We start from the raw sequence: 27,723 nt of genomic DNA, 5'->3' as shown, positions 1-27,723 counted from the left end.
TGATAAAGCAATCCAAGTACTACACAAAAATGTAATAACATCATAACAATTGTGGTACATTTCTATTAATAAATTTGGATATGAAAAACCTTAGGACTAAAGTACAAACCTTAGTAATTAAAATTACTAAAAATTATGGTTTCAAGACATTTATCTTTTTAAAAAGCTTATAGTTAACATTGATTGTGGCAGCCAGGGAATCGTTCCATTAAAGGGTGCATTAATTAAGGGTGCACTAATAAATAGAGTGTACACCTTAGAAAAATATGTTCTAGGGTTTCAAATTCACAACGGTGTTGCCTAAGTGCTACAGGTATTCCTTTATATTTATCATTCAATATTTCAGAAGGGAAGGCATTAAAACACTCTCTGGAAAAAGCTGATGAGTAAGGATAACTTACATAAATTATATGCAGGTTGTGGTTCCCTTGATTCATTGAGGAGACAATATAACTTACAGGCTGCTGCTAAGTTAGGCTACAGTTCAATATCTTCTCATCTTTTTAAATAATCTCTGAGGCTTTTTTTCAAGCTATATTTAGAAAGAAGTTATGGGTCATGCCAAAATGGTTTGATATTAATCATTAATAATCTAATAATTAATTAGATTTATAATTATTGCATAATAGGAGAGGCAGAAACACCATGGGAGATAGATTCTAAACCAGTAAAATATAAAGATGATAAGGCATCTGAAGGGAGGCTAAATTGTTCAATGAATGATTAAAGGATCTAGGTGCCTAGCCTAACAAAGAGAAGGCAGGGCAAGATAATCAGCCAGGAGCTGTTTTCCCTTTAGGAAGTCAGGGCCAAAAGAGTACTGACTCTTGGCAATAACACATGCACACACACGGAGAGAGAGAGAGAGAGACAGAGAGAGACAGAGAGAGAGAGAGAGAGAGAGAGACAGAGAGACAGAGAGACAGAGAGAGAGAGAGAGAGAGAGAGAGAGAGAGAGAGAGAGAGAGAGAGACACCCAGAGATATACAAACACACAGAGAGAAAACAAATACACATATACACACTCACTAGCTCTCTCACACAAACAGAGAGACACGATGTCTGATGCCGCCCCCCAACCCATCCTGGCCTCTTCACCTCTCCTCTGACCCTGACTGAAAACGTTTCAGGCAGCGGGGACTACTCCAAACCCTCCTGGAGATCCCCGGTTGTCCATCTGCCTTGCTCGCTCATCTGCAACGCAGTAGAGCAGGGGCAGTAACTCACCTGGTCAGGGATTGCTGCTAGTGGCGGCAGGTGTGTGGGATATCAGTGTCATGGCTGCATCTCACCTATCCAAGCTTCATGAGCTGACAGCCTGACATTAGCCTGGGTGGGGAGGGAGAGGGAAAGATTTGAAATGTAAGGAAGAAGTGGGGTATGGAAGCCCAGCTGAGCCATGAGAGAAGTTACAGCCAGGCAAGGTCAAATAAAAAGATGCAGAGCTGGAAACTGAGCATCTGTTTTCTAAACAAAATATAAGCACTTAATTGGACATTTTCAGATAACCAGAGGGGGAAGGGAGAGGAAAATTTTCTTTGTGTTGCTTGCATGGAAAAACCTTAGAGTCAGCTTACGCTACTTCTGTAACCATTTAAGCTTTAGTAAAGTGTCCTCTTCAGTGGTGGGTTTCTACCAGTTCGCCCCGGTTCGGGCGAACTGGTAGCGGCGGCAGTGGGAGGCTCTGCCCACCTGCCCAGACATCATCATGGATGCTCGGCGCATGTGCAGAAGGTTCTGCGCATGCATAGAAGAACCATGCCTGAGCAAAGCAAGCGTGCGCACATGCGCACTCCCAGTTCCAAACCGGTAGTGAAGGTAAGTGAAAGCCACTACTGGTACTCTTGGCAATAAGTGGCCAGGAGTCTTTCTTTGCTAGATGACTGAAAGGGACAGTTCACAGTCGGCTTGTTTAGGCCCACCATGAGCCAAAGCAGGAGCCAGAGTGGGCCAAAGTGAGGAGAATGAGGTAGGGGTGACAGGTTAGGGAAGCAGCAGGATCCTCTCTGGCTTTGGCCTGGGGTATTTATGGGCATCGGAGATAAAAGAAGTGGCAATGGTAGTGGCATTGATTGGCAACTGGCAGACCTGTCGCCATCTTGCACTTCACACCCCACAACCCCACGATTCTCCCTTGCCACCAATTGTGCCTGCTGCCAATCATGTGCCACATCCCCAGCACAATCATGTCTGCCCACTGCCCAATTGGCTAGCAGTTACTTATACAGTGCAGCAAAATGCCTGGGTAAAACCATCTCTCAGGGAATGGGTCAGGATGAAGGGTTGGGAGTGAAGGGCCAGGAGGCCATTGGTGGTAGAGAATTCCCAACAGTGGGCCACTGGAGGAGGAAGCTCCAGTGATGGTTGGGAGTGAAGTGGGCGTGGCAAGGATTAGCAGATAAATATCCTAGACCCAACCCTGATTAATGTTTGGGACTTTCAGAGTTGTTGGCTAGAAAATAAAATAAAAAAGGCAATAAATATAAAGAGTTGAATTCAATTCTTTAATTTCTGTCCCATGAAGGAGACAGAAGCTTTACAAATTGATTTAATTAGTTTGTGTAAATTTTGAAAACACATGTATTTTCTGAGAAGACTGGAATTGTGGAATACACTGAGTATCTATGAGTTTCAGTTTGTATCATTTTATAGCAATGTATATTTTACCAATCTTTTACATCCTTTACATTTACCAAACAAAATTCTGTTATTTGACCTCCCTCTCTAAACATTCACTTCACATTTTTATTTATACCATGGCTGAATGCTTCCATAGGGATAATTACCTATTATAGCTGGAAAACCACCTGTACTAGGTGTGAGGGTGGGCACAAAAGCATACTGAATAGATTTCCCTTATTATTGTGGAGCCACATTTATTGTGAGACAGCAGGTGAGAAACTTCTGTAAAAACAGTTAACCTCATCATCAACCATCAAGGAAACAAAATTAGCATTCTTTATGCTTTCACTTAAACTTGCACTTTTTGCAGGAGATGAATTAATGTACTTTAACAGAATAAAGGTTTATTTGAGTCATTGCAGGCTTATAATTACACTATTAATTACATATTAAACATTCTCCTCCACACCAATATTTACAAAATCTTCTTCAGAAGCAAAATAGTTTTACCACTATGCTTTTTGCAGCTCTCAGCCACAAAATAAAATAAAGTGAGAAATTGTGGCCACAAAAAATATTTGCTGTTCCAGTTTTAACTACTAAAGAAGCTATTTCAATGTAAATAGAGAATTAGGATTTTTAGATCCACTCTCACTGTTATTTAAATGATAAATGAAAACCTGCTTTATGGAATGTTATATCTTATTCTTATTGTAAAAAGCATGTGTTACTGTATTTTGCATTCCTGCAAAAGAAATATTCCACTTGTGAAGATGAAAATTATAATTTTACAAATATCATATTGCAGCTGAAAAGAGAAAATGTATATCCTAAAAGAAAAACACAAAATGGTCTCTCTGCCTCAATATCCATTTTAGAGATGGAAACATTGCAGTAACCTGGCTGGTTTTATGCAGCTGGCAAGTTATTCCAATTTGAAATCAGCAGCCAAACAGAGGAACCATTTAAGGAAAGTTGTCCCCAGTGTAAATATTGTCACGGAATGGTTTAGGTTGTCCCCTATTTAATAGATATTTATTCTTCTTTATGCCCATTTTTAATCTTTAAAACATTATCTTGAATTTTAGATGAATGTTTTTTTTTAATTTTTATTATTTATTCCTTCCAAAATGTAAGTCAACATTGAATGTTTTCCTGGGGGCATTTCTAGAGGAAAAAATGATATCAAGAGACATCAATCTCTCTTTAATTTGATTGTCAGTTAATTTCAATGATAGAAAGTTCAGGACTGACCAATAAAAAAAAAGAAAAAGAAAAGCAAAAACACAGTTAACACAAAGAATTTTCTATAGATTATTATAGTTAATGAAAATAATTATATACTTGTGGAGATAACTAGTGTATCTACAGCAGTGGTAGGTTTCAAAATTTTTTACTACCGGTTCTGTGGGTGTGACTTGGTCGGCGTGGCATGGTTTGGTGGGCGTGGCTTGGTGGGCGTGGCAGAGGAAGGATACTGTAAAATCTCCATTCCCACCCCACTCCAGGGGAAGGTTACTGCAAAATCCCCATTTCATCCCAATCAGCTGGCACTTGGGAGGCAGAGAATAGATGGGGGTGGGGCCAGTGAGAATTTTTACTATTGGTTCTCCAAACTACTCAAAATTTCTGCTTCCGGTTCTCCAGAACTGGTCAGAATCTGCTGAAACCCACCTCTGATCTACAGCTCTGGTGAGTTCTTGTAAAGTGACTCTCTATGGATGCAGAAAGCCCCTACTTATATATATTGGACATCCAACAGATTGAATCAAAATGAGTGTCCACCTTAAGTGTTTCCTGGAAACATACAGTATTTCTGGCAAGACCCCCCCCCTTATTTATTTATTTATTTATTTATTTATTTAGTTAGTTAGTTAGTTAGTTAGTTAATTAGTTAGTTATAGAAAAAAGAAAACCTTTGAACCAGGGAGACAGAAAGCTTTGTTCAGGTAGTCTACACATACAATAATATAGCACACACAAAATACCAGAAAGATGGTATTCTTCTACCTTTGAAAAAGGTAGAAGAAATTAGAAGTACAGTTCTGTAAACAAAAGATAGCACCCTAAACAATAGAATGTTCCTATGTGAAGCAAAGAAGGTGATCATATTTAGTGGAAAAGTTCCAGATGGTATGAGAGAAATGCAAAGATAAGAGCTCCAGAAGGTGCAGAGTTTGTCTTTTACTTGCTGTCTGAAAATATTTATTTATTTAGATAATAAAACATAATAAATTAAATAAATAATTAATAAATTAGATAAATGATAAATAAATATTTATACTTCTAACTTGGTCCTATTATGATAGAAAACTCAATACCACCGGACTTCAGTCACTGCATATAACATAATAAATCTTAGTTCTCCTTTGTGATCTGCCTTGTTTAACACTTAGTTATACTCATAAAGCTAAGCATGTTCTTGTATGGACCCAGCAAATGGAAGGTTCCCACAGGGTAACTAATCTTCCTTATGTACCAGAATATAACAAAAAAGGAGGTTCAAATAAAGCAATCACAACTTTTCCTCCTACATTTCTGTGATTTGGACTATATTAAAAAAAAAATTCACTATTATAATTGCCTTTGTTCTATAGCTTTGAATAAATTTCCCTCCACTCACTGTTTAACTCTTGTTCTTTCAAATGACAAATTCAGATGTTTGCTCCATTAAAGCGGAGGCCAGCTTTGGTTTCTCTCTAGATGAATGTTTCTCTTTCTGTATCTGCTCCAAATGACTCCATGCAAATAAATTTTAGTCATTTTCTCCCTGGAAGGGCTTGTGTTCTTAAGTTCCAAACAAAAGGAAAAAGGTAGAGCTTCTTTGATTGATTGTGGCCCAACAATATAAAGAAACATCTTACTTGTGAAAAGAAGGCTGATATCAGTAGAGGAATGATTTGTTACCTATTTATGATTGACCATTAGCTGAGGAACACATAATTTTGTGTGTATTACAGCATACATTGATAAACCAATGAAAAATATCAGGTATCAGCCTTTAGGATATGTTTGATAATCCACATTAATTAGCTGAATACAGATTTAATTAAAATTCTTTCAATTCTCTGTCTTTGCTAAAATAAAAAGAATGCTTTACCATATTTTTGCAAATAAATTTAACAAGAATAAATTATTTAAATAATATATCTCTTGCCTTCTACATATCGCTCAGTGCCTACATTTAGCTTGGAATATTTGTATACCAAATTCCTTGTGCTAGTTAATGACTACAATAAAGTTTTTTCAACCTGGAGAAAAAAGGATTTCTTTTAAATTGGTTTTTTACTTGGCCAATACTGCTGTCCATACACAGATTTCATACCCAGGGAATGTATTATCATAATTCTGTCTTCCTATTAAAATTTGGATCACCTTTTAACGTAAATATTCAGAAAGTTCCTTTATCAAATTTGGAATCCAAAATCCAGAAAGATAATAATAACATACATTGTCCTGAAGATAATAAGATGCATTAAGAGCCTTGGTCTAAAGCAGTGGTCTAAAGCACCCTGTTATTAACACAGCTGCCTGCAATTATTGCAGGTTCGAATCTTACCAGGCTCAAGGTTGACTCAGCCTTCCATCTTTTCTAAGGTAGGTTAAATGAGGACACAGTTTGTGGGGGCAATAAGCTGACTTTGTATAAATATACAAAAGTATGAAGGCTATTGCTTAACGCATTGTAAACCGCCCTGAGTCTCCGGAGAAGGGCGGCATATAAATCAAATAAAAAAAAAAAAACCTCAGAATGTATCTATGTCTTTCAAACTAGTGGCATAAATTATGGTTTAATATATTTGTACTTAAGTAGCATGTGCACATACCTGGACTCAGGATCTTGAACAGAAAACCTGGACCCTACAATAAGGAAGGCTAGCATTGGGAAAGATGAATGTGAAGCAGCTTTTAAGATTTTATCACATTTTGCAATAGTTGTTTAGCCTACCATGTAAGGAATCTGGAGCAAAGCAAATATTTTCTTCTATATTTGTGAGGCTTTAGATGCTTTCCATATTCATGATTTCTAATATGAATTAATGACACTTTCAAGAAACTAAAACAAAAGTGATTGTTTCAGTGTTGCTGTGTTGAAACATAAGATCTAATATAAGATTCATCAGATGTTTTCCTATTCTTGAATTGCATGTGAAGGGAAGAAATTCTTATATATTCATTGAACTCTCCCATTTATATTACTGAACACTAGTACCTTTAGGCCTTTATATTGATTTGATAAAACATCTTGTATCTGACATCTACTTTTATGGGTTTTCTGGGTTGTCAAATTTTACTTATGCACTGAAAGCATTTCACAGTATGGGACTGGTAAAAACAGTTCAAGTCCTAACCAAGGACCTAAGAGCTATTAAGGTAATGTCTGAGTAAATGAGCCACAGTGGCGCAGTAGTTAAGAGTGCAGTAGTGCAGACTACTTCTGCTGATCACCAGCTGCCAGCAGTTTGGCAGATCGAATCTCACCAGGTTCAAGGTTGACTCAGCCTTCCATCCTTCCGGGGTCGGACCCAGATTGTTCGAGGCAATATGCTGACTTTGTAAACCACTTAGAGGGGGCTGTAAAGCACTATGAAGCGGTATACAGTCTAAGTGCTATTGCTATATAGGCAGTTATGAGTAAGGTAGTTTTTTGCAAAGTCAGAATATTCAGGTCTAATAAATTCAAAATTTCCATGTATCTAGGCAACCCTTTGGGTACTGCTCTAAGGGTTCCTATTACTATGTGTACTACCATTGATTTCTTCCTCCACAATTGCTCGATTTTAATTTGTAAATCGTGGTATTTTTTTTCTAGTTGTTTCTGTTCAATTTGTGCATCACTTGGTATTACAATATCAATGAACCAGACTTTTTTTTTTTTCACAATACTGATGTCAGGCATTGCCCAGGTATTAATTGTCTTTATGATATTTCCTCCACTTAGTATTGATCTCAAGATTTTCTGGACTCGCTTTATTTTGTTGAAGTAGCTTCCTCGACTTGGTTGTGCAACAGGTCAGAGACTTCCAAAACTCATAAGTACTTGTATCCCTTTTCTGGTATTACTGCTTTTATCAATCTTCATTATCAAGTTCAAATCCACCAACTTCAACAATTTTTTCTGCCTTAATAGCAATTGTTGCACATTTCTCAATGCCAATTTGCATTTCAATGTCTCTGCTAAACTCCTCAGTGCTCTTTAGCAGTAAGCTAAATTCAGCTTTTTTTCCCCAAATAGTTTTAAATCATCAACAGAGGGATTCTTTGAGATGCACTCCTTAGGATATAGAGAAAACAGTAATAGAGAGAGCACACAGTCCTGTGGGACTCCTATGTTAATTGAGCAGGTATTTGATGTGATTTTACCTAGCTTCACTTGCTGCTTCCTATCTGTTAGAAAGCTTATAATTTATCTACAAATGTGACCAGGCACAGCTTAGCTGAGTCAGTTTAGATAGAAATATTTTTGGAATGATGGTATTGAAAGTTGAGCTGAAATCTACAAAAAGGATCCTTGTATAGGCCTTTGGGGATTCAAGATATAGTACAGTGCCATATTGACAGCATCATCTGCCAATCTGTTTGTATGATAGGCAAACTGCAAGGGGTCTAGTAGTGGATCCCTGACGGCTTTCAGGTGGGCCAACATTAGCCTTTTGAAGGTTTTCATAATTACAGATGTCACAGCAACCAGTCTTAGTCATTCAGTTCCTTGATGGAAGATTTCTTGGCCACAGAGATGATACTAGAGCATTTGAAGCAAGAAGGGACATAACATTTCTCCAGTGATTTATTAAAGATGCGGGTGAAGATGGGGGCCAATTGATCAGCACAGACTTTCAAGCAAGAAGGAGTTTGGGCCTAGTCTGGGCCTAGTGCTTTTCCAGACTTTTGTCTGTGAAATAAACCTTGGTGAAATAAACCTCTTTTTCTAGGATCACCAGAGGCGGCCAGGGGGGAGGGGGGACAGAGGAGTGGAATCAGGTGTGGGAGACTTGGCTATTGTTGATGTATCTAAGATGGAGAGGGTAGCAATAATTGACAGTGGTCTCATCTCAAACCTACAGTAGAAAACATTCCAGTTGCTGATTCCCTTCAGCAAGGGAGGTCTGCTGTAGCCAGCGATACTTTTCAGACTTTCCCACACATTTGCTGGTTCATTTTTTGAGAGCTGATTCCTCAGCTTTTGTTCTGCCCCAGCTATGGATCCCAAAAAACACAGCACACACAAACTCTGAACAAAACTTAGTTTACTCAAATAACACAGTTTTAGCAAATGCCGGCTGTTAATAAGCGTTCTTAACAGCCTGCCAGAATTCCACAGATAAGATAGTCAGAGTCTTACTGGAGTTGGCAGAAAGCCCAGAAACAAGGTTGCAGGTAATCCCAATGCGATGATTAGCGAACTAAAGTTGTTTCCTGCAGCTTGTTGCAAGCTGCATACTTTCTTAAATAGGCTAAGGGAGTGGCCAATTAGCCCCAAGCCTTACTCTCAAGGAGACCTCCTCCTGAGGAACCACTCATGCCTTTTGGCAGCTCTGCGTTTCCTTGCATTGAGAAGAGGCTCCTCCTTTTCATCCTCTTCACTTCAAGGAGCCTCTGGAGGTTCTGAAGGCCCTGACTGAATCCCTGCCTCTGGCACCACATCTTCTTCAGCCTGCTCGCTGTCCGACTTGAGCGCCGGTTGCACAGGCTACTGGCGCAGCACCACACCAGCCTCCTTGTCGTCGGGATCAGCAACAATCCATGCAGGCCGCTGGCAGGCCACAACAGCTTTTCAGAGTAGCTTCTCTTTGCTGCCCTGATCTCCCTTGTTAAAACATTCCTGGCCTGATTGTATGGCATTCTATCTCTTTTCCTGTAGGCTTCTTCTTTGGCTTAGCATAGATGTTTGAACTTAGCTGTGAACCAATTATTATTACTGTAGATGTGTAAGGTATTGGTTGGTACACATAAGTCTTCACAAAACCTAATGTATGATATCAGTGTCAGTGAGTTCATCCAGATCCACGGAAGCAGCTTTGAAAACACTCCAGTCTGTGTAGTCGAGGCAAGCTTGCAGCTTTAATTTTGCCTCTTCAGTTCAAGATTTTATTGTTTTAAATATTGCTTTTATGATTTTAAGACTTTGTATACAAACAGGTACAAGATGTATCATACAATGGTCAGAGTATCCCACAGCTACTCTTGGTAGAGAGCAATAGGCATCTTTTAATGTTGAGTAACAGTGGTCTAAAATATTATTGTGAGATAGTTAACATAATGAATGTATCTTGGCAGCTCCTGGCGTAGGTTAGCACTGTTAAAATCTCCTAATACAATGGGTAGGGAGTCTGGATATCTCTGTTCAGCCCACAATATGCAGACAAATTAAATTCTTCACTTATGCAAGGAATATTACCAATTATATATTAATATTCTATGCCAGAAGCAATAATGTTTCTACAACCATGTAATATAGGTACCTTTCTTCCTTTATTTTGCAATGTATTTTTCACTATCCTTTCCCGTGTTAATGGGAGTGGCAGAACTTCCAGTCCAAAAAATCTGGGGGGTATCTAGTTAGTGAGGGTGCTATGCAGTTTATAGAATAACTTGAATCAAGAAAATTGTTTCTGCTCTGAGGAATTTAGAATTAGCAGTACTAGTAGAGGGGGGTGGGGGAGAAGACAATTAATGGTGGGGAGACATAAAAAGACAATGTGAACTGATAAAGATAGATTTGATTTGATGTGGATTAAGTATTGAAATTTAAATGGGAGGCTTGGAAAAGATTAAGGATTCTGTGCAATGCTTGAGATGGATGGATCCTTGTTACTTCCTCCATCTCATATAACGTAATTCTGCTTATTCCAGTTAGATTTTGAATGAACTCTTTCCATACTCCCAGCCTCTTTTGGACTGCCATTTACAGTTATATTATTCAATCAGTAGAAAGGTCATCTCATCTGCACTTTTGAGGCAAAGGAGGAACTGCCCTTTGCATGAGCAGCCATTAATGTCAGGCTCATCAGCATTTTGCTTTTTAATGATGCAATTTGCTTCATCTCCATGCAATTGCTAGGTAGCCAGCTGTGGCATTGCATCTGATGTCAAGGTCATACATCTGGGGAGCATGGTAGTAGCTCCAATCCTATGTACATGCCCATCTGTCTATCACCCTTCCCAGCACATATAAAATGCATTACTTCCTGGTGTCAGAACAGCCTGGCCATTAAGAAGCTGTCAAATAGCAGGGCTGAACCCCAGTGAAGCTTTGAGGTTTTGGGGAACTATTGCCAGTCATCTGCAGGGTATTTGTTTAATATCGTCAAGCAACTTGGTGCCAGCCTAATGTGCTTAGTGTGTTAATTCTTAGTGTGATTCTGCAACCTGCAGTTTTGACATATATGATGCATGTCAGGGGTTCCAGGTGATTTATAATATTTTAAATCATATAGAAATTTATTTTGTTGGAAAAGTTTATAGTTGCTTATCTCAAGACAAGTTACAAGAAGAACAACAAAAGCATAAGAAATATATTCTGTTTAATCACTAGGGATGAAAGACACATTTGGGAAGCCCCCTAAAATCCCACAGGGATGATTCTCAAGACAGAAGTTGTAACCCCCACATAACCCTCATTGAAAGAATTATTTCTTCGTTTTTTTATTGAAGTGCTCCTGCTGTTCAGACACCAGGTAGTTAGGAGTGGGCTGACTTTGCTTCCTCCAGACACATGCTGGCCTTCTGAGGTTTTGAACATTGATTGAGGCCTGGTGCCACAATAGCAAGAGCCCTTCCCAGAAAAGTTGCATGAAGCCTATCCATCTCTCATCCATCTAATTCTCTTTTTCTACCATCTGGATCCATCTGATTGGTGCTTTATTACATTTTTTTTTAACATACAGAAGAGATATAACACAAATCAAGCTTCAGTACTATCCAGCAAAAAGCTGATGAAAATCAGAATCAGTCATCCGGATATTTTCCAGGAGGCCTAATATGCATGGAAAATGTCAACTCACTGAAATAATTTGCAGAAGCTTAGTTCCATGGTGATTCTGTTTGATAAGAATGGCTATTAATGCTACCTCAATGAGCCTTTTTATGCCCTGCCTGACTTATGGGTGATTTCCATAAAAATCACTGAAGTGAAAATGATAAACTAGCAGGAGGAAGAGATATTTCCCTAATGCCAGCTGTGTCTGTGTTATGGTTTTGGGCATGCTCAGTTGACTTAATTTATTTCTCTATTACATTTAGCACATTGACCCTGGTTTTCCGGCTATCACTGTCAGCCTCTTGGCCTTCTAATTATGCTGACAAAGAACCTGAATACTGATTAATATCAGAATATGGCAATTCAAGATTGCACTGTAGGATGTGGTGTTAAGAGGAAGAAATGTTGCACAATTTTTATTCCTGTTATAATTTTAGGGAATTTTCATCATGTAAATATAATTCACCTGATATTTTGACCTTGCACTGATTAAAAAAAAAAAAAACAGGTCTGATTCACTAAGAATATCCAAAACATGTTCTTGCCTCTGTTTTTCCCCTCTTTTGTTTCAAGCTCCATGCTGAGACCAAGGAGTAAAAATTACTATATCATTCTGAGTTTCAACAGGTTCTGTGGTGCAAAAACAAATTGTTTATATGCTCCTTCCTCAGTTCATATAACTTCATGCAAGAAATTATATGAAAATATTTTTAAATCCCAATGCCCTATTAGATGAATCTGAAAAGTCATTACATGATCTTTTCCCTCTAGAGACAAGAATCAAGAAGATAAGAAGCCTTTAAGATGAAGGAATGAACTGTGTACAAACTCCACAGAGCTACAGTGCTTGTGCATGTCTGTATGTGCGCACAAATGTTTAAAGAACAAGTTTACTGTGGTGAGACTTACTATATCACAACTAAACCATAAGTTGGTTCAAACAATAGAGCCACCTAGGGAGAGACAATAGATAATTCTTTCACATGCAGGAGTTACATGTGAGTTACATAGCTACAAAGATGAAATCAATGCAACAGAGCCCTTAGCTTTGTAGACCTCCCTACTTTCACTCTCCTCAATACGTTCCCCTATCCCCTAGTGCCTTTTCAATAGGAATATGAATCCCACCCCTGCATTCCTTTTTTAATCTTTTTTTTCACCCCTGCTTCTTGCTCTTTCTTACTTTTTGTCCCCACTCCCCTTTTTTCCTTTTCTCCTTTTTCCCATGTCTGATGCTTATACGACTTCTCTTTTCTTACTTCTTAGGTTGTTGTCTATGGAGATTCTCAGTCATCCAGGTCATGGTTGTCCCAATGGTGCTTTTTCAAAAGGCAACTGGACTTTCTTTGTTTTTATTTATTTATTTATTTTTTGCTTTAATTTAGGGCCTGGTGGCTCACCAGACTGATAGCATTGTGATTAACACCAGCTATCTACAATTACTGTAAGTTCAAATCTCACCAGGCTCAAGGTTGACTCAGCCTTCCATCCTTTCTAAGGTAGGTAAATTGAGGACCCAATTTGTGGGGGCAATAAGCTGACTTTGTATAAATATACAAAAGTATGAAGGCTATTGCTTAACGCATTGTAAGCCACCCTGAGTCTCCAGAGAAGAGCGGCATATAAATCAAACTTTAAAAAAAAAAATTATATGCCGCCCTTCTCCAGAGACTCAGGGAAGCTTACAATGCGTTAAGCAATAGCCTTAATACTTTTGTATATTTTACACAAAGTCAGTTTATTGCCCCCACAATCTGAGTCCTCACTTCACCTACCTTTGAAAGGATGGAAGGCTGAGTCAACCTTGAGCCTAGTGAGATTTGAACTCGCAGTAATTGCAAGCAGCAGATGTTAATAACAGTGCTTAGTCCACTGTACTACAGGCTCTTGTTTTTCTTGAAAACATTTAGATTCTTATCAAAGAAACTTCTCATTTCTTAACTGAAGAAACTTTTTGGATGAGAAGCAAAACATCTTAAAGGAAAAACAAAGGAAGTCCAGTTGTCTTTTGAAAAAGCACCACTGGTACAGTTCTTAGATTCTTCTTAATCTTCTTAGGAAGCTCTAACAATTGAGGAGGGGTGCCCACAGGGGATGATAAAATCTAGCTGTCCTGATGGGCAACCACTTAAACCAGCAGTGTGCTGCAGCTGCCAAAAAAGATGCAGACCTAGATGGCATGAACAGAGGGATACTTTCAATATTACATGAAGTGATAGTATTGTTTGATATTATAGTAGTTGGGTTGCCAGGTCTGCTTCCAAAAAATAGTGGACAAGGGGTGGGAGGTGGGGGGGTTTAAGTAGTAAAAAAAAAAAATTACAATTAAATTATATATTTTCTTACAAACGTTTTAACACGTATTAAAATAATCACTTCAAAACTTTACTTAAAATTCAAAACATCAAATATATAATAATAATATGTAAAACATTAAATTACATTTTACTTTGCTGTCGTGTGTATTTTTTATTTGACTGCGCAGCTTTGATCAATTCTTTGTGTTTAAGGAATAATTCTTTAATTTCAGTACAACGCTGAGAAATATTAAAAAATTTACGAAGTTCACTTTGAACTGATACAAGCAGTCGGTTATGTTCGTCAGTCCACAAATTTCCCATGACGCTGAAAATTCATTCAACGTTTGCATTTGATACCGGAATTGATGCACAATATTGGAACAGTTTCAGTAAACTCGGAACTGGCTCTTTCTTGAAAAAGTACGTCCACTTATCAAGGGATGAATCACCCTGCAGATGAACATAAACTTCTTCTAAGGCAGAAATTTCATCGAAGAGAGTGTTGGGTGGAAGTTCTTCTTGCCATGGTGATAATAACCAGATGTTCGTCATTTCTTCTAAAGTTGGAGGATTATTGTGATCAATTAGATTGAAACAACTTAGCGTCTCATATACTGAATCAGTGAAATTATACCCCTTTTCTAGGTACGTAGTGGCTCTTTGATACAAGTTGATGGCTTCTTTCTTGAACTTTTACACGGCATTCTCAGGCAAATGTTTTTTACGTAAGGCAAATAAAACTTTCATTCCAAAAAACTGCTCATCGTACTTTTTTTGCAAAAAATCACGCAGCTTACACATGATAATGTGAAGATCACATGCAAGAATTTTCTTGCTTTCCAGCTTCAGTAGGGTGTCTTGCATTATTGACATGAAGAAGTGCGTGAAATATAAATACAATTCTGAAATTGTTGGTTCATCGTCCTTTGCGAGTTCATTTTCCTGATCTGAAATAAGGTTCCAGATAACCTTATGGCACTCATCAGATCCAAGAGAAATAAAATACGATTTTAGAGGTATCCAGTTTAAAAGACGTCTTTCGACCCTTTAAACAAACTTAACCAATGTGTTGGAACATGGTGCAAAACTTCATGGAATTCTGACTCGCAAAACTCAAAAAATGATTTCAACTCTTCTTGTTTCTTTGCAGAATTCGAAAATTCGGCAAAAACCTTCAGCACTACATTTTCGATATCAAAAGATAACTGCTTTAATGCATTTTTTGCACTGTTGTGTAAAATTTTATTATTGCAATGAGCATTCGATCTTTGTCTCATTCTAACTTATGAAAAAAAAAGACAAAATGCGATTCTCCTATTCTTATTCTCTTAGACTGTACAGCTTTTGAATAAAAAAATGTCCACTATTTTGTGAAAAAAAATAGTGACCATAATATGAAAAAAGTGGACTGTCCGCTCAAATAGTGGACACTTGGCAACCCTATAAGTGAGCTCCCACTTGGAATATTGCATCCATATTTGGTCACCATGATACAAAAAAGCTCTTCTAAGATAAAAAGTAAAAAAAAAAAAGTTCTGACAATCAGTTGTAACAATCATCTGTGCCTCGTGATCCTCGGAACTTTTTTTTTTTTTTTTTTACTTTTTAAAGTATTTTTACTACCTATTGGGAGGAAGTCTGTTTTTGCTCCCAGGAGGCTTCCCTGAAGCCTGCTAGGCCAAAAACAGGGGGTGGGGAGGATTCTGTGAAAGAAAGAAAGAAAGAAAGAAAGAAAGAAAGAAAGAAAGAAAGAAAGAAAGAAAGAAAGGAAGAAGGGAAGAAAAGAAGAAAAAGAAAAGGAGGGAGGGAGGGATGGAAAATGGAGAGGAAGGAAGGACCACAAACCTGGCACTAGACGCAGCTTCAGAGGATACCTTGAAAGAGCACAGCAATCAATCCAGGGCTGGAAGGGACCTGGAGGTCATCTAGTCCAATCCCCTGCTCCAGCAGGACGTTGTTAAAGTGAGTTTCTGTCTTTTAACCCAATCACATGACTACATAGCCATGCCCACCCAGTCACATGCCCCCCACCAAGCCACACCACTAAGCCACACCGACAGAACTGGTAGGAAAAATTTTTAGATTTCACCACTGCAGGCAGGCCATCCCTCTGGGTCTTTCTGCAATCCCCATCCGTACGCCAAGACTGCTTTGGTGTCCTTTGTGCCCGAAGGGAAGAGAGAAAGATGCGGGCATTGGTTTCTGATATTTCAGGGATCCTTACTCTACATCTAAAAACAGTTGCTGTATTACTTGCATTCATTAATTTTTAACAATCCATTCCAACCAAACTTCATAAAACACAAGAATTTTTCACAAATCAGAATCTGAGAAGGTCGATTCCTTATTTAACCACATAACAGAATTTTATACAAGATTTTATTCTCATTTGTTGGAAAGCTATTTACACCTAGTAGTATATATAATTATCTGGGAACAAAGGTAATTGAATTGAAATTCTGTGGAACTGACTTCTTTTCCCTGAACAAGGGATTTTGTAATTTTTCTTACAGTAGAAGTTTACAAATCAGGCAGAAATTAATCCCAGAACTCCCTTGAAAAAAAGGGGGAAAGAGAGAGAGAGAGGGAGGGAGCGAGAGAGAGAGAGAGAGAGAATTTAATAGCTTCCTCTTCCTGTGTAATTTTGTGCAGGTGCAGGTGCAGGCTGAGCTTCATAGAATGCAACAGTGTTATTTCAAAAAATATAAAAAAGAAATGAAAAATGATTTTTTTCTTCTTCTCATCATTTTCTGATTTCTAATGAGGAAAGTATTACATTTTAAACTGGCAATGTGAAACAGACGAACCTTTCTTCCCATCAAGAATTTAAAAAACAAAGATACACCGGAAGATGACAAATATAAAAAGTCATTTCACTTGGCAATTCTCTAGTATTATTAAAGAAAGATTGTTTAGATTTCTTCATTATTTTAAAAACAATTATAAAGATTTGGCTAGTATACTCTTTAAAAAATGAAAACCACAAATATTTCCATATTTACTGGAGAGCATGCTAATAAATGGAATATAAAAATAGTGAAACAATCAATTAAAAGCCAGATAATTGATCCATTAAAATTATACATCTCCCCATGGCACAATATATTTTTCAGAGTAGGTAATATAACAGGCCTGCTAATTAATTATTGAGAAACCATGGGTTTTATGATTTTTTAATGTATGGATAAAACAAGACAATCCTTTTTGCTCCTTTTTATATGCATATGTTCTATACTATTGGCACCTATATCATTATTCCTGCTAGTAGTATCAGCATATACATTTGGTAGTTAACGTAACAGCAAAGCATATAGAACGACAGGAGGGAAAAACATTTCTAGAGCTAACAAAGCATCTTTTTTATTTTTATAAAAAAATATAAAATTCTGTATGTTTACATTACAAAAGCATAGACAAAAATGCACAATGGACATTAAAAAGGGAAAAAGCAAGTACATATAATAATATCAAATCTTCTATGGATTCCAGTATCAATTACAAAGTACTTAGAAATGGGGTTAGTGATAAGATCCACTTAGCACCAAGTTAATTAAGGATCAAAAAGTTACTTGTACATTACTAATCAAGTGTTTTGCATATAAAAATTGGAACTCAAAAATTTCCTGCCATTTAACCTCTGCAGGTTGTATCAATACTATTATACCCTACCTTGTAACCATTATAGGTTTTTTTATTATTCAGCGGAAAAACAATTAAAAGATCACTCTTAAGAAACCATGTGCAAAGGATATGTAAAGGCCTTGTTAATTAGAAAAAAATTACAAAGGAAAAATAGTCCAGATCTTTGATAGTTGCATAAATATGCAACAGTGCCACCTAAAAAAAGGTAGCAGGTTGAAATTTGCCTAAACTGAAGATTTCAAGGACCTTGTAATAATCTTTCTCTGCTTAGTAAACATTTCTTTTTGCTGTTTAAATCTGGCAGAATTACAGCAAGAATAGAATATCACAATGATTACATTCTTATTAATACGGCTTGTTTAGGTAACTAACCTTGGGCAGGAGAGATATGAAAGATCCATGATTCTCCCAATTTAGGGATGCCTAAATATCAGTGATTGTCCCTCCAATCTCCAACAGTCTTTCTGTTATCATTCATAGCAAGATTACACTATACTTTATTGAAGGTTTACTATTGGAAATAGCAAAGATTCCCATTGCATAGGATAGTGTTATGCCTAAAATATAACAAGTCCATAGCCCTGATAAAATGAAACAAACAGGGAAACTACCAATTTTTTCTTTTTCTGAAAAAAAGTCTTGCTATTACTTACAAGAAGAAGTATCTAACCCAATTTACCTATTTATCTAAACCATACCCCATCAGTATTGCCACAAGCTGGAAGGGAACTATGATTTTTTTCCCCCAAACAAAAATTCATCCTAGTGTCTTTCTTTGGGACTTTCAATTTCCCACCTTTTGAAAAAGCCAGAAGCATATGTTGGAAGTAAAATCAGATTTCCCTTCCAGGTTTTCTATCTCCAACCTTTGAGAGAACAAAATGATCAGTTCTGTGACTTGTGGGATGTGTTCCTGGGATCTAGAAATCTACAGATTAAGTATCTTCTGTTTACTTAACAGATTATCTTGGTTAATAATCAATTTGAACTTAAATTCTTACAAATGTTTCTTTTAAAAAAAACACCTTCTGAGGCAGCTTTGTCTCCTGGTGCTTAATTCATTTTTATTTTTGCCTAGATCACTAAAAGACAACAGCATTGCAGAATTCTTAAGTGTAAAAGGGATTGAATCTCAATCACGGTTATGGATAGAAGCCACCAGGTCATGAACCTCAATGAAGATTTTTTTTCTAATTAAGTTCCTTTGAGATAGGTAGACTTGTTAGATTTCCAGTGCAAATATTTTTCTAGGCAGTTAAGACTGACATATTTTTTGTTGGAGGTGAAAGATCAATATTTGTTTAATTCTTGTTCAAGCAAGTTCACACAGTTGAATGGAAATGCCTACTGAGTGTAATCCTGTCTCTCTCTTTCTGTGTGTGTGTGTGTGTGTGTGTGTGTGTGTGTGTCTGTCTGTCTGTCTGTCTATCTATCTATTATCTATCTATCTATCTATCTATCTATCTATCTATCTATCTATCTATCTATCTATCTATCTATTGGCTCTTTATCAAGATGCATTTCTGGATATCCACCCATCAATGGTAGGATTTAAATGCATACCTGAAAGCTGTCTACACAGATCCTAAAAACAAAGAAGGCTGAGCAACTTCATGTTGTAGAAGAGAAAAAGCCAAATGAGTATATTATGGCCCCATAGTATTAAATTATAAAATTTTAAAGATTGTACTTTAGCAGCATTTTTCCTTGCTTACAAATACCACAAAATAGTTTAATCAGTAAAAATATTGGAATGATGAAAATGATTCATTAGTCCTATTTTTCAAACTGGCGCTGCTTCCTTCTTTCCCTGACAGGATAACTGATTCTTCTCACAGCAGCTCTGATGGGAGGATGTCTGTATGCAGGAACAAGCAGGCATTGCCCTTAATTCACTTTTGTGTTTTGGAAAACGGCCTTTACTCAATTTACTACAGTGAGGAATTTGATCCAGTCAAATGTTCACAGTCAATTTCCTCTATCCCAAAGTCTTGTATATGAACTCCAGAGACAAAACAGAACATACAAAGAGAAAATGAGTAAGGGGGGAACTGAGAAAAAAAATCCGTCTCTGGATGGTTATATAATAGATTGGACTATATCCCCAGAGCTGATCTACAAAATTCAAACTACAATTTAAATGCTCCTGAGTTAAGCAGTGGCTTGAGATGTATTATGAAGAAGTCACTTAGAAAGTGATCCCTATGTGCTATTCTCCAGACAAATTCTCAGGATGTTTCTGAACTTGGCAGATTTTTTTTTTTGTAGAAACAAATCCAAGCAAAGAAATCTACAACAATATCTTTCTATGCATGTCATGTAGATCTCGTCTGAGCAAACAGACAAACATATGGGAAAACAAGGCTTGAACTAGGCTAAGTCTTCAAATCTAGAGTGATAATATTTTATATAAGTTATACCCTTAAAAGAATAAAATGATTAAAATAATGCATATGGTCATGGCTTTGTGGACTTCCAGACATAGCTCAGTTATTGTTATCTGCATTCTAAAATTTGTAGCAAAAAAACCATTCCATCAAATGATTTGCTGCTGGATGAACTTTCCGATACAGATATCTTAACTGTAACAGCCATATGTTCAAATTTCCTTATAGTGTCTCAAAGTCTCAATTTGTAAAATAATAAGCATCATGATTCTGTTTTTAAATATTATCTGAGTGGAAAAAACTTTACTTAAATCAAGCCAATGGGATATAATTCTTGAAGGATGGTGTCCATTGTCAGTTGTTCATTAGGTGCATATTATAAGTAGTCAAAGGTCAAAAGTGCTTGCATCAAAGAAACAGGATTGTATTTCCATTGTCAAAGCAATGTCCATTTTAATGATACTCCTTTAAATTTGTTAATGACTGGCTGAAAGATTAAGAACTGATGCATTATAACTCATTAACTTGAAGGAAGAAAAGAAGGGTAATATCTTGGTAGACAAAATCGGAACTAAGGACAATTAGGAAGCATATGATAGCAAGACAGGCCAGTATTTTGTAGAGAAAGCCTCAATTCTCCACCCATTAACAAGACACATGGAATAAAAAAGGCTAATTATATCATCTCTAGATAGAAGAGTCTTGTAATGCAAGAAAAACATCCACTGTTTCTCCTGCTAAAATATCTGACATTTTCACTTTCATGAGGGTTATTTTACAAACAATTGCAGCCATGAAGGTACAAATCATCTCCAATAGGTCTCTTGACACTTCCAATAATGTTATTTGTTACCTGGAAAAGACCTGTAGCCGAAATTGTTTTGTCTCTACTCCCCCCCCACCATTTTTCCCCCTAGTAGCCCACCATCTAACAAAATGAAATGTGAAAGGCAAATGCCACACTTCCCTGGAATCTGACAAGCATTCCTTGTTTCCTGAGTTGTTGATCATAAAAGCAGCCCCCACGTTATCTATCTCCCCCAATCATGTTCCCATGCTTTTAAATGAGCTTGGCATTTTGCCAAGTTCTGGCAGCTATAGGAAAGAAAAGGTAATCTTTCCACAGCCATTTGATTTGCTATTAGGGTTCCTCCATTTCAGGTTGTGACCATCTATGTGCCTCTCATCTATATATCTCTTTGAACAGCAATTGGCAATTCTTTAAAAAAAATCCCCCATGAAGAAATCTTCCTTTATCTTCAGATAGATTTGGAATGGAAGACATTTTCCTAGTATCCTCTAGACACTTATTTCAAAAATTCATAACTGCTCTTAATTTCTCTATTTCTTTTAAGAGATGTGCTAATGTTTGAAATAATGAAGAAGCAAGTTTTGGCTCAAGCTTTCTGTCCTTCTAGTTTCTAGTTGAAATAAAAAGTTAGTATCAGCTTTTGAAGTATTATTTCACCACAAATTCTTAACTTGTGCCTTCCTCTACTCTTCCAGTAAATTGGACAAAGCAATGGGAAAAAGGTAGGGGCTTTTAGGAAACACTACTGATGAATGTGGCATCATAGGAAAGGATTCTTACTCATACTTTGAACATTCTTTTTCCTCCTTCTGAAAAAAAACTGGGATAATATCTGATTATTCTGAATTAAAATTGGTACAATCAGATTGTAAACTTATTTTTAAATTAATATGTTGATTACATATATTCTGGTTACACATGCATTCAGTTTGCAGTTATCGTCACTGATTACAATGATGCTCCACATTACATGACCTAGGATTTGAAATTTAAAATGATGCATGATTGACTGTATGATTTCATCCTTTGACTCTGTGATTAATATGGGAATCTAATGTGAGGGATTACCTGTTTAGGTACCTCTCTCAGGGCAGTATCATTCTCAAAGCACTGCATTTAGTCAGTGAATCAAATCTGGAACAATTTCTGTCACTGGAACACTTGACCATCACACAAATGAATTTACTGACCAAAACAGTAGAACATGTTTGCCTTGAAAAGACAAATCATATATATTTGACTATCTGTAGTATATATCTTTTAGTAGCCAATCCATGCAAATTGAACAAATGTAGTAATAAATTACTGAACATAAAACTGAATCCAGAGGGAAAGGAACCAATGCTTCACAATTATGGCCATTACAAAATTATTGAATCTTTTAATCTTTTAAAAGTAAGTGGTGTAGGGTAAATTTTGAATACAATATGTTAGGAAAGGTCTGTGTCATTTGCTTAAAATAATTAAAATGCAAAGAATAAAAAACTACTGTATAAATTTTATGCTTAACATTTTCTGCCAAGGAATTTGTATCAAAAAGTTGCACATTTGAGTTACTGTGCAAAATGTTGATTTGAGAGAGGGGCAGGAAACAAAGTAGGGTCTTTTCTCCAGTAGTTTCCTATCTTATGAAGATCTTCATAAGAAATCTTATGAAGCTACTTCTGGCTTCTAAGCTCTCTCTTGCACTAGAAATGGTTCAAACATTTACAAGCACAACAAATATTAGCTATTCTCCCTCAAGAAACATGGGTTACTTTCCCTATAATGACTTATATTGCCTTCTAGATACATCCATTATTTTATTTATTTATTGGATTTATATGCTGCTCATGTCATCTGGAGGGAACTCATTGGAATCACTGAACCACGAGACTGATCACATTAATGAAGGCCTGTGTAATGCTAGAAGTGACCAATGAGGCTACAGATTCCAATGTCAAATATATATTTGCTGTAATAAAACAGCATTAAAACACAAATAATTAATGTGAAAAATACAATGTTCCATGTATAAGCAACAGTATTTGCATATATTGCATTAAAGATGGGCTAATCTCATATCAACAAAAAGAAATTAAAGACAAAATATATATACACCTGAATGTTCATCAAGGAATGTGTGTATAGTAATATCTACAGCTTAATTGCTGTAGAGCAGCAGCATTTTAAAAAATATTCAAAACAAGAAATAGTCTTGTCAAGAAATAGTCTAGTATTGCGCTTCATTATTCTTCCATCAATGCTTGAACAAACCTCAGGAAACTGTAGATAAACTATCAAATGAGTAGAAAATATTTCTATTCAAGTTAAGCTTGGAAATATTAATATGAGTCACTATTTTCAGCTTTTTTAAAAAAAAGGTCTAATATATATTGTTAATTTTTTATTGTTGAAGCAGGCTAACTTAATTATAGCCATGTATACAGTATATATCTATTTCTGCTGTTCATAGACATTAATTTTATTTCAAAATGAAGCCACAGAGAAGTGAAGTATAACACTGATTATAAATTATATGGCTGAGGCCAATGTTCCCATTGCATTATAAAAAGCAGTTTTTTGTGTCATTTTAAAATAAATGTCAGGTTTAAATTTTAAATGTGCAAGGTTGATCACTTTAAAAAAGTGATAAGTCATTTTTTTAAAAAAATTACAGTGGCACCATCCTATTTACCAGCTGGACCTTCATTTCTTGAAGGCTGTTCATTATCTTCTTCTGGTGCCCAACAAGTGTGATTCCAAGATGCCTCAAATCCCTGTATGAAGAAAGCACATGTTGATTCCAAAGGCTGATACACTGGGATGTTGGCTGTACTCGATCAACCCATATGTTGATCTGTTTTGAATATCCATGTTTTCAAATTATATCACTTAAATCAGTTCATAAAATTATAAGCGTTATTTTGAAATCTGTCTTTTAACTACTGAAGGATGCCAGGATTTCTTTCTATTTCTGAGGCAATATCAAATGGGAAAGCTTTTCTTGAACTCAAGAAATGTGAGAAAAATGAGCGAGTACAGAAGAGAGAGAATAAATTATTTTTCTACTAAGCCATTCATCCTTATCCTACCCCCAAAAACCAGATGAAAATATTTTTGTTGTTAAGAAATATTCAGTGACACAGACAGATATAAACAGTCCAATAAAAGTTTTAGGTTTTAATTGTCTTGTCTTTGTTTTTTCATCCTGTAGAAAAGGTTTCTGTAGAAAAGAAGGATGAAATGGGACATCACAGGCCATTTTAATGTAGTTTCTGGTGCTACTCTTCCTCAGGGAACAGAACAGTGGTCCTTCCTACAGATAATCCTTGAGTTATGATAGTTCACTTAGTGACTGTTCAAAGTTACAACATCCCCATGAAAAGTACTTATGACCAGGTCCCAAAGTTATGTACTTTGGAGCATCACAGTGGTTGTTCGCACTTGCAACTGCAAACATGTTGCAACATGCTACTTTGATGCCATGCCTGACAGCCCTCCACTGCCCATGCTTATCTGCTGTCCAGCCTTGGGTGTTGGAGCCTTGGTCTGGGCCGGTGTCTCCCCTTTCCTGCTGAGCCCCACCCTCTCTCACAAGTGATACGGCCCTGTCCTGCTACTTGCTGGAGGGCCAAAACTGCCTGGATTTCCAAATTGTGTTATTGCAGAGCTGGAAAGCTTAGTGCGACAGCCCCCTGCTTTCCTCACTTGCTCTTCTTAAGTCTTGAGCTGTGGAGACAAATGCCATAGAGCTGGAAAACAGGTTTGTTGCAATTTTAAAGGAGTGTTTTTGGCAAGCAAGGGGAGCAGGGCAGTGATGTACCAAGCTCCCAGTTCGACCTGGTGCAATTTATAAATTCAGGCAGGTTCAGCACCAGCAAGTGGGGTTAGGGTTAGGGTTTTGCATGATTCATTCCATTACATTTGTAACTTGAGGACTACCTGTATAAGAAGAACAAGGCATGCACACTGTGTTTTCCCGAAAATAAGACCCTGTCTTATATTTTTTTGAACACTGAAATAAGCACTTGGCCTTATTGCCATGTGCTCAAAAGCCTGATTGGACTTATTATCAGGGGATGTCTTATTTTGGGGAAAACAGAATAGATATTCCTATTTTCTTTTCCTATGCCTTGAGGAGTTGGATTGCTTATTTCATCAGGTAGATTAAGTTCACCTACTCCATCGAAGCCTACATTTGCTTAAGTTAGGAGGAACATAAAAATATAATCTATATAGTCAAAAAAGCAGGATGGGTAACATTTCAAGATAAAGGAAATGTTGGAAACGGCAGCATCTGAGGAAGCATGCAAGTTTTTGTGTGTGTCAGGTTTTAGTTTGTAGCTCCCTGCCCATTATTTAAACCATATAATTTAGACAGAACAGTGGTCTTATTGATATAGGGCAGATTTTTGTGGAAAAAAGATCATACCCCTGGAGCTGATCAATTATATGCATGGGCTGATATTGACTGAAAAAGACAAACATAGTTTCTGGGACTTCTTCATTTATTCTTCTGAGAATTTTATAAGGAAAATGTGAATTGCGTATATAGTGACTACATAGAAATTATAGGAGCAATAGAACTATTTGTAGTGGAAAATTAGTACCATTGTATTATTTTCTTTAGATAATTTTCTTTTCAGATGGTTATTGTAAAAAGTTACTATTTCATTTTTGCATGTATGTATGTATGCTTGGTATACATCTGAAAATAACATTTGCCTTCTACAGAATGAAGAAAATAATCTGTCCATCTATTATTCATTTGCAATCTCTACTTTGGTTGAAGAGTGGCATATAGCTTTTTAAATACACGTTTGTGTATATGCGTGTATCTAGATGTGTACACATTGTCACATACATACATCCACATAACAAGCTTCTTCATAACAAGGCCAGCTAAAAATTTCCCATTAGTATCTTTTAGTTATCTGACAACCACAAGACTAGCTAAACAGTATGAATATAGAGCAGAATTAAAAGGGAGAGATTTGAAGTGGGAAACTTGTGGATATATGTATTCTTAATCCAACTTTTTCCTTCTTTTCCTGAATGCCATTATTTATTGACATACTAGTGTAGAATTGGGTTATATCAAAAAGAGTATTATATATTGCCTAAGCAATATTTAATTTATTGTAGAAATGGGTTTTGAACACATTTAATATTAACACTACATACACTTGAGTAATGTGAAAAGTAATATAATCCCAATTAAATCAATGAATACCCTGCCCCATTTATCAGAGTTGCTAATTGTGTTTACCGAAGCATATTCTGTTTGAGTTACCACTACAGAACCATATTTTGCTTGCATAAGGCTCAAAAAGTGCAGATTCTGCTTCTTTTCCCAGGAAAATTTATTGTATTGTATTGCTATACTGTTGACATTATGATCAAGTCCTGGTAAAAAAAAAAAATGATGAAGAAAACTGATGTTGCTTCACATCATTATTATACTTCTAAAAAGTAGTCAGTGTGACTGAAAAACTATACATACTTAAAAATGTTTATTTTCACAACTTGTAATCTGCACTTCAGGCAGATTTGAAAAGCATGGAGTTCTTGTACCTGGAAGGATAGCATTTGATATGTTCATAAATGCTCATAGAGTATGTGAGACAGTTCAGTTAATTAAGTTTTCAATTCTTGTGGAGGACATAAAGCGTTCATCTGCTCTTGTTGTTTATCCTTTCCAAAAGAAGCCATGATATGATAATTGATTTTCAAATATATACATGTCAGCAGATGAAGAATAAGGTTAAAAAGCAAGAGCCGGTGAATTCCTGATATTTTTTTCCATAAAGGGACTTTGTTTTTATTAAAAACAAACATTTATTTTAAAAGAAAAATAAAACAATTACAATGTAACACATCACAACACCCACACATATTTATAAATTTTCAGAGCCGTCCACTGGATGAAAAGCAACAAGGTATCCTGAGATTCAGTATGTATCTTTCAAAAGGGAGATGTGATGAAGTCCACCTTTTGTTGTTAGCCATTAAAGTCCAGTCAAGTATGCAATTTAAGAGGCCAGTTTCATAACTTAGCTATTCTTGAGGGTTGTTCTGGCACTCAAAATCATCAGATTGTCCATAAATCTAGAAATAGTTGCTCTTTTTTCTGTGAGAACAGTCTGATAATCCAGATGGAAGCACGGGTAGAAAACGGGATCCATCTCTCACTAGAATTAGAACTACATGGCAACAATAATATTAGAACATACTGGTTGTCAGGTCATTGAAGAAGGATCTGGAACAGAGCACAGGACTTGGGGCAACTGCTATGGGATCCATTTTTTAAAAAGAATGTTACATTCAAAAGACATCACTTTTGAGAATATGCCTTTGAGAAAGACCTTGCTAGCTGGTAAGCTTATTAATGATAACTGAAAGAAAGTCACCAAGTTTTTCAGATTGAGGATAATTTAAAACAACTCTAAAAAGTCATTATGTATTCCTTTGAAGGAATCTTAAGTTTGCCATTCACACTTAGAGTTTGCCACTCAAACTGCCATACAATCTTAAAAATCTTGGTACAGAGGCATTATCTTTCTTGCTTAAACAGAATGGCTTGCTTTCGCAAAGACTGAGATCCTCATTTGTAATAATAAGATTATTATTCTATGTAACCTTCTTCTTGCCTGGGCTCAAATTTCAAGATAAAAGTCCTGGGAAACCAGCAAAACCAAATAATGAATTTTAAATAATGTTGAATGGTGAAATCTATTTTAAAGTTCTGAGTTTTGATTTTATCTGATCTCCCCAAGTCCCAGCTCTGGAACAATATGAATACTCAACCCTGGTAAGTATGTTAAACAATTTAAATCCAGACATTTTCCATCTTTCTTTCTTCTTCTAAATAGTTAACCACAATCTTTTGTTTTCTGGAAAATTGAAAATTACTGTACTTAGGGTTTAGAATAAAGATGCATATTTTCTATCCAAACATGTTCTCAGGATTTCAGTTGTTATAAATAATTTGAAACTTTT

General features: G+C 36.4%; 1 protein-coding gene across 2 annotated transcripts in view; it reads right to left on the bottom strand.

Moving 5' to 3' along the window:
- Nucleotides 1-23,113: 23,113 nt before the first annotated feature.
- Nucleotides 23,114-27,723, bottom strand: part of EPHA5 (EPH receptor A5) — a 193,613-nt gene continuing 189,003 nt past the window's right edge. For both annotated transcript variants that reach the window (XM_034416303.2, XM_087892329.1), the window contains one exon: nt 23,114-23,501. In XM_034416303.2, the coding sequence (XP_034272194.1) occupies nt 23,396-23,501 (106 nt within the window). In that variant the 3' untranslated portion in view covers nt 23,114-23,395. The remainder of the gene's footprint in view (nt 23,502-27,723) is intronic.

Source organism: Pantherophis guttatus, chromosome 4, assembly GCF_059756535.1.
Source record: "Pantherophis guttatus breed Tessera chromosome 4, ASM5975653v1, whole genome shotgun sequence".
Lineage (NCBI taxonomy): Eukaryota > Metazoa > Chordata > Lepidosauria > Squamata > Colubridae > Pantherophis > Pantherophis guttatus.
This window is presented reverse-complemented; position numbering and strand designations above follow the sequence as displayed.